General features: G+C 34.8%; 1 protein-coding gene across 4 annotated transcripts in view; it reads right to left on the bottom strand.

Annotated features, from left to right (window-relative positions):
- SNX13 (sorting nexin 13) overlaps positions 1-18069 on the bottom strand; it is a 140204-nt gene that overhangs the window by 33061 nt on the left and 89074 nt on the right. For 2 of the 4 annotated variants that reach the window (XM_065883656.1, XM_065883657.1), the window contains 3 exons: positions 14676-14713; positions 10460-10529; positions 6249-6388 (listed from right to left, as the gene is read on the bottom strand). In XM_065883656.1, the coding sequence (XP_065739728.1) occupies positions 6249-6388; positions 10460-10529; positions 14676-14713 (248 nt within the window). Of the gene's footprint in view, positions 1-6248; positions 6422-10459; positions 10530-14675; positions 14714-18069 lie in introns of all 4 variants that reach the window. The other 2 variants (XM_065883660.1, XM_065883658.1) reach the window with 1 other exon arrangement.

The following is an 18069-nucleotide window of genomic DNA, read 5'->3' as shown; positions in this document are numbered from 1 at the left end:
TGGCTGTACCAATTCACATTCCCACCAGCAGTGCAAGAGTGCTCCCTTTTCTCCACACCCTCTCCAGCATTTATTGTTTCTAGATTTTTTGATGATGGCCATTCTGACTGGTGTGAGATGATATCTCATTGTAGCTTTGATTTGCATTTCTCTAATCATTAATGATGTTGAGCATTCTTTCATGTGTTTGCTGGCAGTCTGTATATCTTCTTTGGAGAAATGTCTGTTTAGGTCTTCTCCCCATTTTTGGATTGGGTTATTTGTTTTCTTGATATTGAGCTGCATGAGCTGGTTGTAAATTTTGGAGATTAATCCTTTGTCAGTTGCTTCATTTGCAAATATTTTCTCCCATTCTGAGGGTTGTCTTTTGGTCTTGTTTATGGTTTCCTTTGCTGTGCAAAAGCTTTGAAGTTTCATTAGGTCCCACTTTTTTACTTTTGTTTTTATTTCCATTTCTCTAGGAGGTGGGTCAAAAAGGATCTTGCTGTTATTTATGTCATAGAGTGTTCTGCCTATGTTTTCCTCTAAGAGTTTGATGGTTTCTGGCCTTACATTTAGGTCTTTAATCCATTTTGAGCTTATTTTTGTGTATGGTGTTAGGGAGTGTTCTAATTTCATACTTTTACATGTACCTGTTCAGTTTTCCCAGCACCACTTACTGAAGAGGCTGTGTTTTCTCCACTGTATATTCTTGCCTACTTTATCAAAGATAAGGTGACCATATGTGTGTGGGTTTATCTCTGGGCTTTCTAACCTGTTCCATTGATCTATCTTTCTGTTTATGTGCCAGTACCATACTGTCTTGATTACTGTAGCTTTGTAGTATAGTCTGAAGTCAGGGAGCCTGATTCCTCCAGCTCCGTTTTTCGTTCTCAAGATTGTTTTGGCTATTCAGGGTCTTTTGTGTTTCCATACAAATTGTGAAAGTTTTTGTTCTAGTTCTGTAAAAAAATGCCAGTGGTAGTTTGATAGGGATTGCATTGAATTTGTAGATTGCTTTGGGTAGTAGAGTCATTTTCACAATGCTGATTCTTCCAATCCAAGAACATGGTATATCTCTCCATCTATTTGTATCATCTTTAATTTCTTTCATCTGTGTCTTATAATTTTCTGCATACAGGTCTTCTGTCTCCTTAGGTAGGTTGATTCCTATGTATTTTATTCTTTTTGTTGCAATGGTAAACGGGAGTGTTTTCTTGACTTTACTTTCAGATTTTTCATCATTAGTGTATAGGAATGCCAGAGATTCCTGTGCATTAGTTTTGTATCCTGCAACTTTACAAAATTCATTGATTAGCTCTAGTAGTTTTCTGCTAGCATCTTTAGCATTCTCTATGTACAGTATCATGTCATCTGCAAACAGTGACAGCTTTACTTCTTCTTTTCCGATTTGGATTCCTTTTATTTCCTTTTCTTCTCTGATTGCTGTGGCTAAAACTTCCAAAACTATGGTGAATTAAGAGTGGTGAGAGTGGCCAACCTTGCCTTCTTCCTGATCTTAGTGTAAATGCTTTCAGTTTTTCACCACTGAGGATGATGAGGGCTATGGGTTTGTCATATATGGCCTTTATTATGTTGAGGAAAGTTCCCTCTATGCCTACTTTCTGCAGGGTTTTTATCATAAATGGGTGTTGAATTTTGTCAAAAGCTTTCTCTGCATCTATTGAGATGACCATATGGTTTTTCTCCTTCAATTTGTTAATATGGTTTATCACATTAATTGATTTGCATATATTGAAGAATCCTTGCATTCCTGGAATAAACCCCACTTGGTCATGGTGTATGGTCCTTTTAATGTGCTGTTGGATTCTGTTTGCTAGTATTTTGTGGAGGACTTTTGCATCTATGTTCCCCAGTGATATTGGCCTGTAGTTTTCTTTCTTTGTGACATCCTTGTCTGGTTTTGGTATCAAGGTGATGGTGGCCTCGTAGAAGGAATTTGGGAGTGTTCATCCCTCTGCTATATTTTGGAAGAGTTTGAGAAGGATAGGTGTTAGCTCATCTCTAAATGTTTGATGGAATTCGCCTGTGAAGCCATCTGGTCCTGGGCTTTTGTTTGTGGGAAGATTTTTAATCACAGTTTCAATTTCAGTGCTTGTGATTGGTCTGTTCATGTTTTCTATTTCTTTCTGATTCAGTCTTGGCAGGTTGTGCATTTCTAAGAATTTGTCCATTTCTTCCAGGTTGTCCATTTTATTGGCATAGAGTTGCTTGTAGTAATCTCTCATGATCTTTTGTATTTCTGCAGTGTCAGTTGTTACTTCTCCTTTTTCATTTCTAATTCTACTGATTTGAGTCATCCCGCTTTTTTCTTGATGACTCTCGCTAACGGTTTATCAATTTTGTTTCTCTTCTCAAAGAACCAGCTTTTAGTTTTATTGATCTTTCCTACTGTTTCATTTCTTTCTCATTTATTTCTGATCTGAAATTTATGATTTCTTTCTTGTCGGTCTCCTGTAGACAGCATATATACCAGGTCTTGTTTTGGTACCCATTCAGCCAGTCTATGTCTTTTGGTTAGAGCATTTAATCCATTTACATTTAAGGTAGTTATCAACATATATGTTCCTATTACCATTTTCTTAATTGCTTTGGGTTAGTTATTGTAGGTCTTTTCCTTGTCTGTGTTTTCTGCCTAGAGAAGTTCCTTTAGCATTTGTTGTAAAGCTGATTTGGTGGTGCTGAATTCTCTTAGCTTTTGCTTGTCTGTAAAGGTTTTAATTTCTCCATTGAATCTGAATGAATCCTTGCTGGGTGGAGTAAAGCGTTGTAGGTTTTTTCCTTTCATCACTTTTAATATGTCCTGCCTCTCCCTTCTGGCTTGCAGACTTTCTGCTGGAAAGTCAGCTGTTAACCTCATGGGGATTTCCTTGTATGTTATTTTTCCCCTGTTGCTCTTTTTTCTTTTGTGGTACACAGGCCTCTCACTGCTGCGGCCCCTCCCACTGTGGAGCACAGGCTCTGGACGCGCAGGCCCAGCAGCCATGGCTCACGGGCCCAGCCGCTCTGCGGCATGTGGGATCCTCCCGGACTGGGGCACAAACCCATGTCCCCTGCACCGGCAGGCGGACTCCCAACCACTGCACCACCAGGGAAGCCCCCTTGCTTTTAATATTTTTTCTTTGTATTTAATTTTTGATAGTTTGATTAATATGTGTCTTGGCGTGTTTCTCCTTGGGTTTATCCTGTATAGGCCTCTGCGCTTCCTGGACTTGATTGACTATTTCCTTTCGCATATTAGGGAAGTTTTCAACTATAATGTATTCAAATATTTTCTCAGTCCCTTTCATTTCTCTTCTTCTTCTGGGACCCCTATAATTCGAATGTTGGTGCCTTTAATGTTGTCCCAGAGGTCTCTGAGACTGTCCTCAGTTCTTTTCATTCTTTGTTCTGTATTCTGCTCTGTGGTAGTTTTTTCCACTATTTTATCTTCCAGGTCACTTATCCGTTCTTCTCCCTCAGTTATTCTGCTATTGATTCCTTCTAGAGAATTTTTAATTTCATTTATTGTGTTGTTCGTCATTGTTTGTTTGACCTTTAGTTCTTCTAGGTCCTTGTTAAACGTTTCTTGTATTTTCTCCATTCTATTTCCAAGTTTTTGGATCATCTTTACTATCATTACTCTGAATTTTTTTTCAGGTAGACTGCCTATTTCCTCTTCATTTGTTTGGTCTGGTGGGTTTTTATTTGCTCCTTCATCTGCTGTGTGTTTCTCTGTCTGCTCATTTTGCTTAACTTACTGTGTTTGGGGTCTCCTTTTCAATGCAGGTTCATAGTTCTCGTTGTTTTTGGTTTCTGCCCCCAGTGGGTAAGGTTGGTTTGGTGGGTTGTGTAGGCTTCCTGGTGAGGGTACTGGTGACTCTGTTCTGGTGGATGAGGCTGGATCTTGTCTTTCTGGTGGGCAGGACCATGTCTGGTGGTGTGTTTTGGGGTCTCTGTGACCTTATTATGACTTTAGGCAGCCTCTCTACTAATGGGAGGGGTTGTGCTCCTGTCTTGTTAGTTGTTTGGCATAGGGTGTCCAGCACTGTAGCTTGCTGGTCGTTGAGTGGAGCAGGGTCTTAGCGTTGAGATGGAGATCTCTGGGAGAGCTTTCACCATTTGGTATTACATGGAGCCAGGAGTTCTTGGTGGACCTATGTCCTGAACTCGTCTCTCCCACCTCAGAGGCACAGGCCTGACACCCAGCCAGAGAACGAAGACCCTGTCAGCCACACGGTCTGTTCCAGGCTGTTTTTGGTGCAGGTGACAGAATGGAGTACAAGAGAGATGAGATCCTTGCCTCAGGGAGCTCATGGTCTCATGGGCAAGATGGGTAGGAAAATCTGGAATACAAGACAGTGGAGCAAGGGAAGTTCTCAAACTCAGGAGATGAGCCTCTTGGTTACTTAAATCGAGCTCTGAGAAGCAGTGGCAGGCTGGCATGTGATCTGGGAGGAATGTAGGACATCAGTAGCACTGGTGATGTTCTAAGCCAGGGGTCAGAAGACGTTTTTAGATTGCTGGTTTGTCGTAAAAGGATATAACTCAAAAACAGCCAGATGGACAAGATGAATAAGGCAAGATATGGAAAAGGGCATGGAGCATCGATGCCCTGTCTGAGCATACCACGTGTTTGCCAACCAAGAAGCTCCAAGCTATGTGATTTTAAAACAATATGAAACAGGTAATAATATAAAAAGTAAATAAAGCAATTATTTCTTCAACGTGGGGCAGAAAATTCTTTCACCTCTACAAGCTAAACATGAAGAAAAGATCTATTCAACAAGAACAATAGAACAGTTATGTCCAAAGTTATTAATTTCCTTATGAATATATAAAAACAGTCCTGTTAATATGGGCTCAAAAGTGTTTAGAGACCAGGCTTAACGTTTAAGTTAAGTTTATCTCCCTCTATTCACGAAGTACTTTAATGAGATTATCATGGTGGCAACCATATATTTTCCACTACCCTAATTGAAAAATATACTTTCTGGGGCTTCCCTGGTGGCGCAGTGCTTGAGAGTTCGCCTGCCGATGCAAGGGACATGGGTTCGTGCCCCAGTCTGGGAAGATCCCACATGCCGCGGAGTGGCTGGGCCCATGAGCCATGGCCACTGAGCCTGCACGTCCGGAGCCTGTGCTCTGCAACAGCAGAGGTCACAACAGTGAGAGGCCCACGTATAACAACAACAACAAAATATATATATATATATATATATATATATATATATATACTTTCTGATTACTTAAGTAGTAAACTGTCATTTCAAAGCTTTAGTCCACCCAATCAAATGTCACCATTAATTATTATTATTTTATTGGCTTAATAATAATTGTTTATTTTAAAACCCTGAAAGAAAGATTCTCATGACTTAAAATAAATGTCACAGAACACCTATTCCAATTTATCCTGTGATAAGTTATTTTGTTCTAAGTTAAAAAGAAAAGAATATTTAATAAAAAATAAAACAGAGAGGGCTTCCCTGGTGGCGCAGTGGTTGAGAGTCCGCCTGCCGATGCAGGGGACACGGGTTCGTGCCCCGGTCCAGGAAGATCCCACATGCCGTGGAGCGGCTAGGCCCGTGAGCCATGGCCGCTGAGCCTGCGCATCCAGAGCCTGTGCTCCGCAACAGGAGAGGCCACAACAGTGAGAGGCCCACGTACCGCAAAAAATAAAATAAAAATAAAATAAAACAGAGAAATAGTTTGTTTACATTCATTATGTTTAAGAGTCCTCATACTTCTATGAAACAAGAGGGTTATATTTGGTAAGAATTAAAAACATTATTTGGTTAATGTTAAACTTAATTTAGATTTTGGTTCTTCATAACTTAATGGATCAAGGATTTAACTGTTAACACTTGGAAAAGGACGCCATTTTAAATAACCATAGCTTTAAATTATACTGCCAAAAATAAAACCACCAAATGTCCAGTGATCCCCATCCCTACTTTCAACCAAACCCAAATACCTCTGCAAAGCACAGCACATACACACACTCTTAATATCAGAAATATACACTTACTCTAATTTTCCAAGGTATACCACTGATACTTCGTAACTAGTCCACAATGGTTAAGACTGGTTAAAATTTGATTTATTGGTTAAATGTGCAAAATCATTATAACATTCATGTTGCTTATAAAAAAGTTCTTACCTTATTTACTTAGCTTTGGTCAATACCTTAGCATCCCTCAGAGCTATTTAGAATCAAACATGGAATCAAGAAACAATGTAAAGTACACAAACTTTAAAAACCTCATTACCTGTTCGGTGATCCTCATGTGGAAGTCGTGGAAGTCACTATAACGACGGTAGGTTTTCCACATCTCCTCACTGTTTAGACTGCGCCGGTGTACAGTGATGGCATATAATGCGTATGTCTTGCCATGATCATTACAAACGCCTGCCACAGCATATGGGTCATAGTCAGCATATACTAGTCATTTAAAACAAAATGAAAAGGAACAAAAGACACAGAAAGGAGGAAGATGAAGAACAAAAACAAACAAAAAGGACAACATGAAATGAAGAAGAATTTGAAATGACAGACTGAGACAAAAGGATGTCACCAAAGGATAAAATAGATTCTCATCCTCTGTACTCACATCCATAATGCGTTATATATGATGGCTACATTACAAAATGACCTACAAGTTTATGATGATACTGCCAACCACACAGTGATGTCTACTTTGGACTCTCTTCCCAATGAGCTTTTATTTATTATCAGTTATGATAACACAGTACCACCTCATACTATAGTATTAGAGTCTCTTAAATTTAATAGAAGAAAAACAACAGAAACAAAATAATAACCTCTGTACTAACCTTCACTATTCAGCTCTAACTCGATAGCTTTTTAACTGAACAGCAAGCAAAAGCTATAGGATAAGACCTATCTTCTCTTTTGGCAAATCTCTTTCTTGTTTAAAATATTCAACAATTTACAAGTGTAATTTATTCTGAAGACTGTTCTAAATAGTTATTTTCCTACTTAATTGACACAAACCATCCAAGTCAGGTAGTCTCAAAAATCAAAACCTATTCCTATTCTGTACTAATCTTAAGTAAAAAGACATATTTTGAATCATTTTGTCTTTCTCATGTTCCATTTTTTCCCTCTGTGTTGTATTCTATTCTAGATCATCTCTTCAGGTCTCTAAAAGTTTATCAGTCTCCACTCATTTGTACCTGGTCTATTTCTTAATTCAGCCACTCACCTTAATTTCAAAAAGTAATTTTTTTTACTTGTATAATTTCATATGGTTCTTTTTTGATAGTGTGGTATTCTTGCCTCGTTTTATCTCTACAAATATTTTTAACATACTCTTGGGCTAGGAAACCCTGTGGTACACAACCACTTCAGGATGGCTGAATCTAGACACACCAGTATCGCGATACAAGACAGGCTTTCAATTTCATATGGGTGATAGATACCATTCCCAACCACAACCTTGACATTCTTTGTTCTTTCCTTTGACAGTAGGCTAAGTTCTGGTTCCTCTTTCACATCAAGCCACCTCTGTGACTCTGGGCTTTATGCAAATGACAGTGTTCCAGCTTCTCCTTGTCTTAGCCCATCCTGCCTCTTCTAAACTTGAGGGCATGAAAATGCTGTCAAAATCAAGACAGCAGTCTTCACGCTCCTATAAGCTCCTTGGCTTCAACTCCTCTTCATTTCCCTAAATTTGCTTTTCCTCATGGTCTATTACACCTGTAGATTTCCCCTTTTAGCTATTTTTATTCTGTTGTTTTCAGCCCTTAGATGTGTGGGAAGCAAGATTTCCCACAGCAGTTTAGACTACCATGTTGACCAGAAGTATAAACTGCTCTTCTAATAATAGATTATACTGATCCATAATTACAAAAAAAAAAGTGGCCAAGCTTTGGAGCTGACTAAATATTTGTATTTTGTATATAATTAGGCAAAGAAGGGTCTGTGCAGCTTCTTAGTAAATTATTTTAATAATATAATAGCTACAAATCTATACTGGCAAACGTAGTTGGACAGGAACCTCTCCCAGCCTTTCATTAAAATTTTTCTAAGATTTGCACTTTCTATTCAAAATTGTCCTTCATTCCCTTACCATCTAATATCAGTGTTCCTGACTTGACAAAATAGAAGACTAGGGATAGACCTGGGTCATCTTGCTGTCAGAGGCTTTAACTCTAATATTCACTGTTCACCTCTTTCAAATATCCTTCACTCGGAGACCTATGTGGAACAAAGTGTACAGCAATTTTTCATCACCCAAGAGAACCACCATCACTCAACAGAGTTAGCAAGGCAACAAGGGAATGGATTCACCTGTTGTGTTCAAGATACGTTTGGGAAAGGATAATAGGAAGCAGGGGCCAATTAGGCAGCAAACCATAACCAATTAGGAGTTAATAAGAACAAGGAGAATAGCAAGAAATAGAAAAGGAAAGAAGAAAGGAATGTAAGAAAGCATTCTAAAAAAGAATGATCAGATTTGTCACAAATTGATAGGCAAGGGAGATCATGACTAGGATGCATGCACAATAGGAAGAATAATGGGGCTATTATAAAAGAAGCACTAAGACAGAAAGGTAGTTTGATTTTAAAAGATAATGAGGTTACATATATTTTGAGATGATGGTGAGATATTACAGTGGAAATAACAGGTTTTGTTTGCATTAGGACAATGTTACTACTCATAACAGGTGATGTGCAACCTCTTTGTTCCTAATCCATAACCAGACAAGGAACTAGGATCAGAATATAAATAAATCTCATCACTAAACAAATTGCCTAACATAGCCAATATTTTTTAAAACAAGATTTCTCAGTGAAGAAGCCAGTACACTGTAGTCTATGGATCACTCCTTAAATAGCACTGCATTGGACTCTTAAGTTCTACTTCCCGTCATACAGATGTTAAGGACATGGGATCCAGACTCAAAGAGACTCTGAAGTCCAACTCATAAAAGAAATCTTTATTGAACAAACACTAATATATAATGCCCACCATGTAATTATGAATACAGTTAATTAGTCCCATAACAATCCTATGAGGCAAGTATTATTATTATTATCATTAATATCCCATTTCACAGATGGGGAAATTGAGATACAGAGATGTTAAGGAACTCATCCAAGTTCACCCAACTATTAGGTGGAAGAGCTGGAGTTTGAACCCAAGCAATTTGGACAAAAAGCTGTGCTCTTAACCACTATACTATGCTGCCCCTTTAGTGTTTATACATAAATTTGTCTGACAGAAATTACAATTTATTAAAAATGCTTAGTATTATGCTTCCGTATCTTTTAAGAAGCTAATAAATACTTGTTGAATGAATGGACAAAGCAGCTAGAAAACTAGAACCCTCAGAGAAGAGAAAGATCCACATAAGAAAGATGGACATTAGTATCTTCTTCTACACACAAAAGTTTAAGGACTTGAAGAAAGAAAGAAAAGGACAAATTCTAAATGTTGCACTTTAACAAAGGCTTTCTTTCATATTTCAAAGACAACTCAACAAAGAAGATAGTTTTTTAAAAGAATTTTAAAATTTTAAGGAAGGAAAAAGTGAGACAAATGTATCAAAAGCTAGAAAGAAACGCAACTAGACCCTCTGGTTTTATTGACAACAAGGTATGCACCAACTATTTGTAAAAGATAAAGGAAAAACTGAAAGAGCAATTATAGATAACTTATTACAGAAATCTGGCAGAAAACACAATGGAAAATTAGACTCCAGCTCCAGTGAAAAGAAAACAAGATCTTAAAAAAATAGATGCAAATGATCTTTTTAAAACTACACTTGTACTATTAAATCTCTTTCCAAATTATCTAAATTATAAGTATGAAATTGAACTCAGGTATTTATCTGTACGTTTATACTTCAGTATGTAATCTGACAAACACACTCTTATATTGTAGGAATACTGAGAAGCCAAATAAGAAAATCGGCATTGGCATTATCTAATAACCCAATAACAATGATGGAAATTGATTTTTTTCCTCAGTTCACTAGCCACTTTGCACATATGCTGATTCAGTCATGAATCTCACCTCATCTAAGCATTTGTTGAACTTCTATAAACTCCTATACCAAAAAGCTTCATTTATCCAGATATCTACTCTGACTTTGCATGTATGAAAACAAATATTAAACTAAAATCTGCCCCAAGACAATTTAATAAGAATTATGCAGACAATTATCAGCTAGACTCAAAGAAAAAGAAGATTGGTTTCAAAGTTTACTAGCCATGACAAAATGCTTAAAATTTAACCTTTTTCAAATGATAACAGTGACAACCTTAAAGAAAGGAAACACCCATGTAATAAACATCATAGAATTTAATGAAGAACATGTTACAGAAAAAAAGTAATTTGAAAACATGACTACAGAACAGAAAAATGGTTTATAAAAATAAATGTGGAAAATAATGTAGGAGTAATAATAGTCAATAGTTTTTAAGTAATAATTAAACCACGAAGTCTCTTACCAGTGTCTGAAATGTAAGCATGAAGTTGTACTGAGTCATCAGAAGATACATTTGAAAGGTCATCTAAAGACTGGGTGATGGAGGGGGGGAATCAGAACACAAAATTGTTAAATTTTACAGGAAAAAAAAATGTTAAAGAATTCTACATCATATACAACATTACTCATCTTTGCCCTATGTAAGCTTTATATTATTTGTATCTTTCCCCCCAAACAATAATCTTCTTTATTTATACTAATAGGAGAGAGAGAACCTAAGATTAAGAACTATAAAACAAAGTAATTTAGTAATCAACTTAATACATCAGATTATTTCTTCCTTCATTACCTGTCCACATACTATAATTTGTTTCTTCTCAATTATATATATTCAATACATGGCAAAAAAAAAATGTGGATAAAAATAAGCAGACATATTCTTAAATCAACATTTCAATTTTAATGCTGAAATATACTAGAGCCAACTTTGTATTCTTTAACTTAACACTTTTGTTAACTTAGAAATAGTTTTAGTAAATTTAGATTCCTTATCTATAAAATGAGAACAATCGTACCTACATCAAAGGGTTATGTGAGGACTAAAGGAAAAGACATGTAAAACATTTAGAAAACTGCCTAACATAAAAAATGTTAGCCATTATTATGATTACTTACTAAATGAAGTGAATCCACAGTTTAAGATATTTTAAATAATTTTCAAAAATTATTCCATAAACAAAAAGTATTACTGATCGATTCAGAATAAATCTTTTGTAACTATGAACTTCAGCTCTAAACTTAAAACTTTTTTGCTACATATCCATACACCCACACATACAAAGAAGGGAACACAACGCATATAATGAAGGCAGACTGTATGGAAAAGAACTAACACAACAGACTTGAAGTTGCTCTCGTTAGAAAGGACTGCTTTCAAGGTTGGCCCTTGGACAATATCTGGGAAGTCAGATTTAGAAAAGGTTCCCTCCATTCCCTAACTGCTAAGAGTGGCTCACTCTACGTAACTATCTGCACAAACAATGTGGTTTATGCTGAATACCTGCTTTCCTTCTGGGAGTCATTTTAGTATATGCTAGGCAGAGGGTGTCTGTGTGATCCACCTCCAATAAAAACCCTGGGCACTTAGTATCAGATGAGCCTTCCTGGTGGCAACATTTCACACATGTTGTCATATTCATTGCTGGTGAAATTAAGTCTGTCCTATGTGATTTCCATGGAAGAGGATTCTTGGAAACTTGTGTCTGGTTTTCTCTGCACTTTGCCCCATGCACCTTTTCCCTTTCTTGATTTTGCTTTATATCCTTTTGCTGTAATAAATTCTAGCCATGGGTATGACTATGCCGGGACCTGTGAGTCCTCTTAGTAAATCAATAAACATAGGAGTGGTCTTGGGGACCTATAACACACAGACATTATATGATTCAGACGTATTTTACACTTAGAAAACCATAGGATTGAATGAACTTTGGAGTATTAATGTGATATTACCAGTTATTACTAAGAGTCATCTAAATGACTTAAATGAAGCCATGCATATGACATAAAGCCATTTAAATTAAGCAATTACAGTCTAAGAAGAAAGCCAAAACTCTATCTACTAAAGACTGATCATCAGGAGAAGCAAAATTTGATAATTCCATACAGATTAACCACAAATCAAGTGGGAGAACCATTCAATTAAATTAGGTCTAGTCCAGGCTTCACCACTGATACCTTAAGAGACTTTAGCCATATCAACTAGTCTTTCCTGTTTCTCAGTTTTCCCAATGTTATAATGGTGTAATACCTGTTCTACAATTCTATCAGGATATAAAGTGAATGAAAATACTTTGAAAAGAAATAGAATGCACTTATTTTTTTAAGTGCTCACCTGACCTACAATAAAACATTTTGACAGAAACAGCACAACTTTTGTTTTAGTATTATTTTTACATGATAGAAGCCCCAGAGGAAATGGAATATTCTACAAAATTTAAGATTGTTATCTACTGTAATCTTCTTCTAATTACAAGCTAGCACCGAGAATATAAAACAATCACCTTTTTCAAAAAAAAACATCATTATTATTGGTAACCTTCCCTTGCAGGTAACATTTAAAAAGCTAAATGCCGCTTACTTATTACTTTAAACATGTTAGCATCTTATATACTATGCAACCCAGAAGTTGTTGAAAAACTCTGTGTAATATATAAATGTCTTTTTAGCACATTTAAAATATGCAAGTAATATTATTTTCATTAAATATGATTTAAAAAATCCAATGAGGTATCTCTTAACCATTAGTCACAGTTACAATGCATATGTAACTATCAACTAGACTACATAAAGTTACAACTGGTGAAATAATAACTACAGAACTACATTGTGATTTAGAACTATAAGTATTGATTAGTCATAGAAAACTGTGATTTCAAAAAAAGTGCATTAATGCTGTCCTGAAATAAAATCAGTTTGTAAAGTAATTCTTGGGTTAAGATTCTTGAATTCCTTGCCAAAAAAAAAAAAAAAGTGGTGTTTTTTTTAACACTATGCTAAGATAAAAACCAAAAATTCTAATTTACTATGATAATCAATTGAGCAAACACAACTACAATGGCACTTCTAAAAATGTTTATAATTTATGTGTCAGCTTCAATCACAAAATGAGTAACCACCACATTAAATATTTTCTTTACTTAGTATACTGGAATAAACAATTATGATCTAGTTTATAATTTTAATACAATTAATAAATGTTATCTTCATCAAACATGAAAAATATCTGATGGTTTTTAAAACAATTCTTTATAATCTTAAACTATTTTTTAAAATGCAGCTGTTCATTAAAATCTATGTATTAAAAAAAAGAATTGAAAACAGTCTAGCTACTTAAAAGCTTAGATTTAACAGATGTGAAAACCAAAAAACTGTAAGTCACTGACCTCAAGTGTGACCTTTTTCAATCCACACTGTTCTGGTTTATATCACTATGTGATAAAAGGGATCTCTTTTACTTGAAAAAGCATTTATTCCCAATAGGGAATGAAGAAAAAAAATATTTTTTACTAGTGTTCAAACACTTGTACAAGCACTACAAATGTGAATATTAAAAAACTTCAAACCAAGGAAAAGTTTCATCACATTTGGAAACTTTCTATATAATGGGCATTATATTGCTAACACTCTTCATTCTCTAGGACCTATTCCTTTTCATTATAACTCTGTGGAATATGAGAAGTAAATGGTAATGATACCAAATAATTTAGGAAAACATTTAAAATGTTACTAAATATATGACGTAACGCTATGGCTGATTTGCTTTAGTGTTTTGTTAAAGGTTATACTTTGCACAATAATAGAACATTTATACAATAAAGTAATTTTAGAAATAAATGTAGTAGTGAGGAACATAAGACAATGGACCTCTAAACTTTTTAGCTATCACAAAAAGTTTGAAAGAAAATGTGTTGTAGGTAGAAGGAAAAACAAAGCAAACAATCTCCGCCCATCCCCCACAAATTCTGGACTGAAACTTTCATAGAACACTAATATTTCTTTCCAGCAGCATTTTATGAAATAAGGTATTCAATGGCAAGGATGGATATATAAAAGAACTGAAATGTTCATTGTTTCACACTTCACCTTGAATATATGAAATGTCAATGACAGTTTATATGCTAAAAACATGCCATTCTTAAACCTGTAATCATAGAATACAGTTGCTTAATTCTTGTAAAATCCTCTAAGCTTAAAAAAAGGGTTTTTTTACAATAACTTGAATCTTTTATAGTGTAGACTTTAAAGAAATATCTTTTAAGTTTTCAGATATCCCAACTAATTTTATATTTCTTTTCTAAATACAAGAAGAAAAAACTAATTCCAGTGTAAACATTTATATGTCACAAATTTACTGCCCATCATAGCACTGATCAGAGTCATTTTCAAATATTAAATACTGGGGTTGAAAATAATAAAATCATTTTTTATCACCTGCAACTAAATCATTCAGGTGTGGCTTAAGCACATTTTTTAAAATGAAAAAAAATTTCATGTCATTTTTAAGTTCTAATTAACAGATCCCTTATTTGTGAATTTAATATTTCTTTAAAAGCATAACAACTTCTTACAAAGGATGACTTGGGGACTTCTAATACATCACTTATTTACATGTTAAGGCTCAGTCTTTCATATTGTTTTCAGGCCACCGTATTAATTAAAGTACTCATAACAGTACTTACCAAATTTATGCTTCCTGTAGGAGACCCATTAAAAGATTCTGTGAGAAGGGAAATTCAACTTAGTATACAGTAAAAAACTTTTGAAACAGTGCTTTATCTATCTAAGGTTCAAACACCAAGAACAAAAGTCACACAAGCCAAGATATAACAGAACAGTAAATTGTGGTACACTATTCCCAAACACCTATTCCCATTGTTTTCCAAGCCAGATATTTCAGTGAAAATAGTTATGTACCTAAGTTGCTCCCCGCCCCCCCAAAAAAGGTATTTATGTACAGGAAAGCAATTATTATATATTTTATTCTCACAGTATCATATTAAGTTGTCTAATACAATGTAGATATGAGGTAAACACTGCAAAGTGAAGTCCACTAGGAAATGTCAGAGGTATTTTGCTATTTCTGTCCCACTGGATTAATATTACAAATAAAATTATTCTTTAATATGAAGGATAAATAGATTGACTTTTAATATATCTATAAAGTCTACTTATTCTTGGTTGATCTGGATCAAAAATATTCAAAATCTAGATTCTTAAATGAATATACAATTAATAGAACAAAAGATACATAAAATCCCATGTGTAATGTCATTTAATTAAAAAGCAACTAAAATTATTTTTAAAAATTAACGTTAGAGAGTAAGTAAATTATTAAAATTAACATCTTTCCCTCAGAATTTTAGTCTATATCTGAGCAAATTAGGTTACCAATTAAGATATCCGCCTGTTAAAAACACAAATGAACATATGGTAAAGCAATATTCATAAACAGTTTAAAGTTAATGTATGGCTTGTAGCCCTTAAGAGATTATTTATAATTTGGATCTCTAGATGGGTCTTCAAAGGAAATTTCTATTACTCTTGAAATAGGCAGTTGGTGTTGCTTTCCAACTTCAACAACTCTAAATGCCCAAGAACATTTCTCGGTTCCTCAAAACTTTGGTCACAAAAATAGGAAATCCCACCTAGGATTACCCCTTGGTTAACAGCAAGGTGAAAATTAAAATGAGTAAACAAACAGTTCTCTAACCTCCTTATTCAATTATATGCCTCCTACCTCCTTCTGTGGTCTGCCCACCTCTTAAGTCTTCCCACCAAAGACATGTCAAATTAAAAGAGAAACTAGGAGTAAAACAAGGCATAGTTTACTTTCTTGATCAATAATAAGATCCAGAAATAGAGTCTAAAGCCAATCTAGGTCCACATTTAATCAAAACTTTAATAACTGGTTATTAATATTAGAAAACAAAAGAAACTATTGTTTGACATGATGAGAAACGTGACTGAAATTAAAATTTAAAACAGCACAATTTAAATATTTTTAAAAGGCTGTGAAAGTATGTAGGAAAAAATATCTACTCTTAAAGTAATTTAAAGCTGAACTAACTAAAGAAGGCAATTACGAACAAAGAAAAAGAAAAGGAAGAAAGGGGAGCAGAGGAGGACAGAGAGCATGGGTTAGCACGCCATCCAGCCACCCACCTACCTACCTACAGAAGTCTAGTTAAATAGGAATGAAATTTCTTCCACAGCAAAGAAAAACCACCAGCAAATACTATTACACATGGTAAGATTTGGCCCACTAATTCTGTGCTCAGTTTAGGCTGCATTTTCTTAAAATCAGCTACGCATTAAACACTAGATTAGGTAATTATTTCAAAATGTCTAAAAAGTAGCCAAAACTTCAGGACTTTAAAAAATACACAAAGTGCCAGGAAGCTTAATTTGAAAAGTCAGACAATAAATTTATAACCAGAAGATTTAAGAAAGGCCTATTTTTAATTAAACAATCTTATAAAGACAAGAAAATCATAAGCATCACTATTTGAAAAAGTTGTCACAAGTGCCTAAAACCTAAACACTGACAAAGATAATATACCTAACTGCCATTTTTAATAATAATGTTTCATATTATACCCATCATTCCACGTACTTTTTTCAAAGCATTTCAAAAAAGGGTTAGGCAATTTCTCAGTTATAAAATATATAAAAGCTCATCAATTAGGACACAGAATGTTAAAAAGCAATGTCCTAGAAAGACGAAAGAGATATATATATATATACACTAATTCCAAACTACAATCAATGATTCCGATGTGAGGGACTACTCAATGACTGATATATAATAGAAGTACATTTACTTCAGATCAAAACTAGTTGCAGAAAAAAAACTTTTAAGCTACTCTGTGTTTTAAATAAGTATGAGGTTTTGAGAAGTTTGAGACAACATAAATAATTTGCTTCCATTAGTTGCATACAAGACAAATATAAATGGAAGCTAGAAGTCAATTTAGAAGATTTTGAAGTTCTTACACTATAGGATCAAAACCTACTCCCAGAGAATATACTGTTACTGCCATCATTATATAATATTTAGACACTCATACATTAGCTGATTATGATTCAATTTATCCTCTTTCATTCTGGGTCAGAAAGCAAATCTGGTTCACAATACTAAGGAAACTTCTAAAGTAGACAAAATCAAAATAAACAATAAAAACATTTTAAATAGTCCTTTCTGGAAGTAGAGTTCCTACTGCAAATTTCATAGCAGCTATGCAAAAGATTTTTCAAGAGACAGTAAATAGATATACTATATAACATACTTGAGGTACACTGAATTTTACTATTCATCTCCCACAGAAGTGTTCTTAAAAAAAAAAAAACACTTCCTCAATTATGCAATCAAATCCAGTTAATAAAATATTATCCCCATTTTACAAATAACCAAGATATTAGATCAACAATCAATATAAAAGTTATTACAACATGGAAACTTCTGTAACTAGATTTCTTAGATTATTTAAAAAGTAAAATCTTGCTGGAGAGGGTGTGGAGAAATGGGAACCCTCTTGCACTGTTCGTGGGAATGTAAATTGATACAGCCACTATGGAGAACAGTATGGAGGTTCCTTAAAAAACTAAAAATAGAACTACCATACGACCCAGTAATCCCAGTACTGGGCACATACCCTGAGAAAACCATAATTCAAAAAGAGTCATGTACCACAATGTTCATTGCAGCTCTATTTACAATAGCCAGGACATGGAGGCAACCTAATTGTCCATCAACAGATGAATGGATAAAGAAGATATGGCACATATATACAATGGAATATTACTCAGCCATGAAAAGAAACGAAATTGAGCTATTTGTAGTGAGGTGGATGGACTAGAGTCTGTCATACAGAGTGAAGTAAGTCAGAAAGAAAAAAACAAATACCGTATGCTAACACATATATATGGAATCTAAAAAAAAAAAAAAATTGTTCTGAAGAACCTAGGAGCAGGACAGGAATAAAGACGCAGACGTAGAGAATGGCCTTGAGGACACAGGGTAGGGGAAAGGGAAGCTGCGACGAAGTGAGAGAGTGGCATGGACATATATACACT

Source organism: Phocoena phocoena, chromosome 9 (assembly GCF_963924675.1).
Source record: "Phocoena phocoena chromosome 9, mPhoPho1.1, whole genome shotgun sequence".
Taxonomy (NCBI): domain Eukaryota; kingdom Metazoa; phylum Chordata; class Mammalia; order Artiodactyla; family Phocoenidae; genus Phocoena; species Phocoena phocoena.
This window is presented reverse-complemented; position numbering and strand designations above follow the sequence as displayed.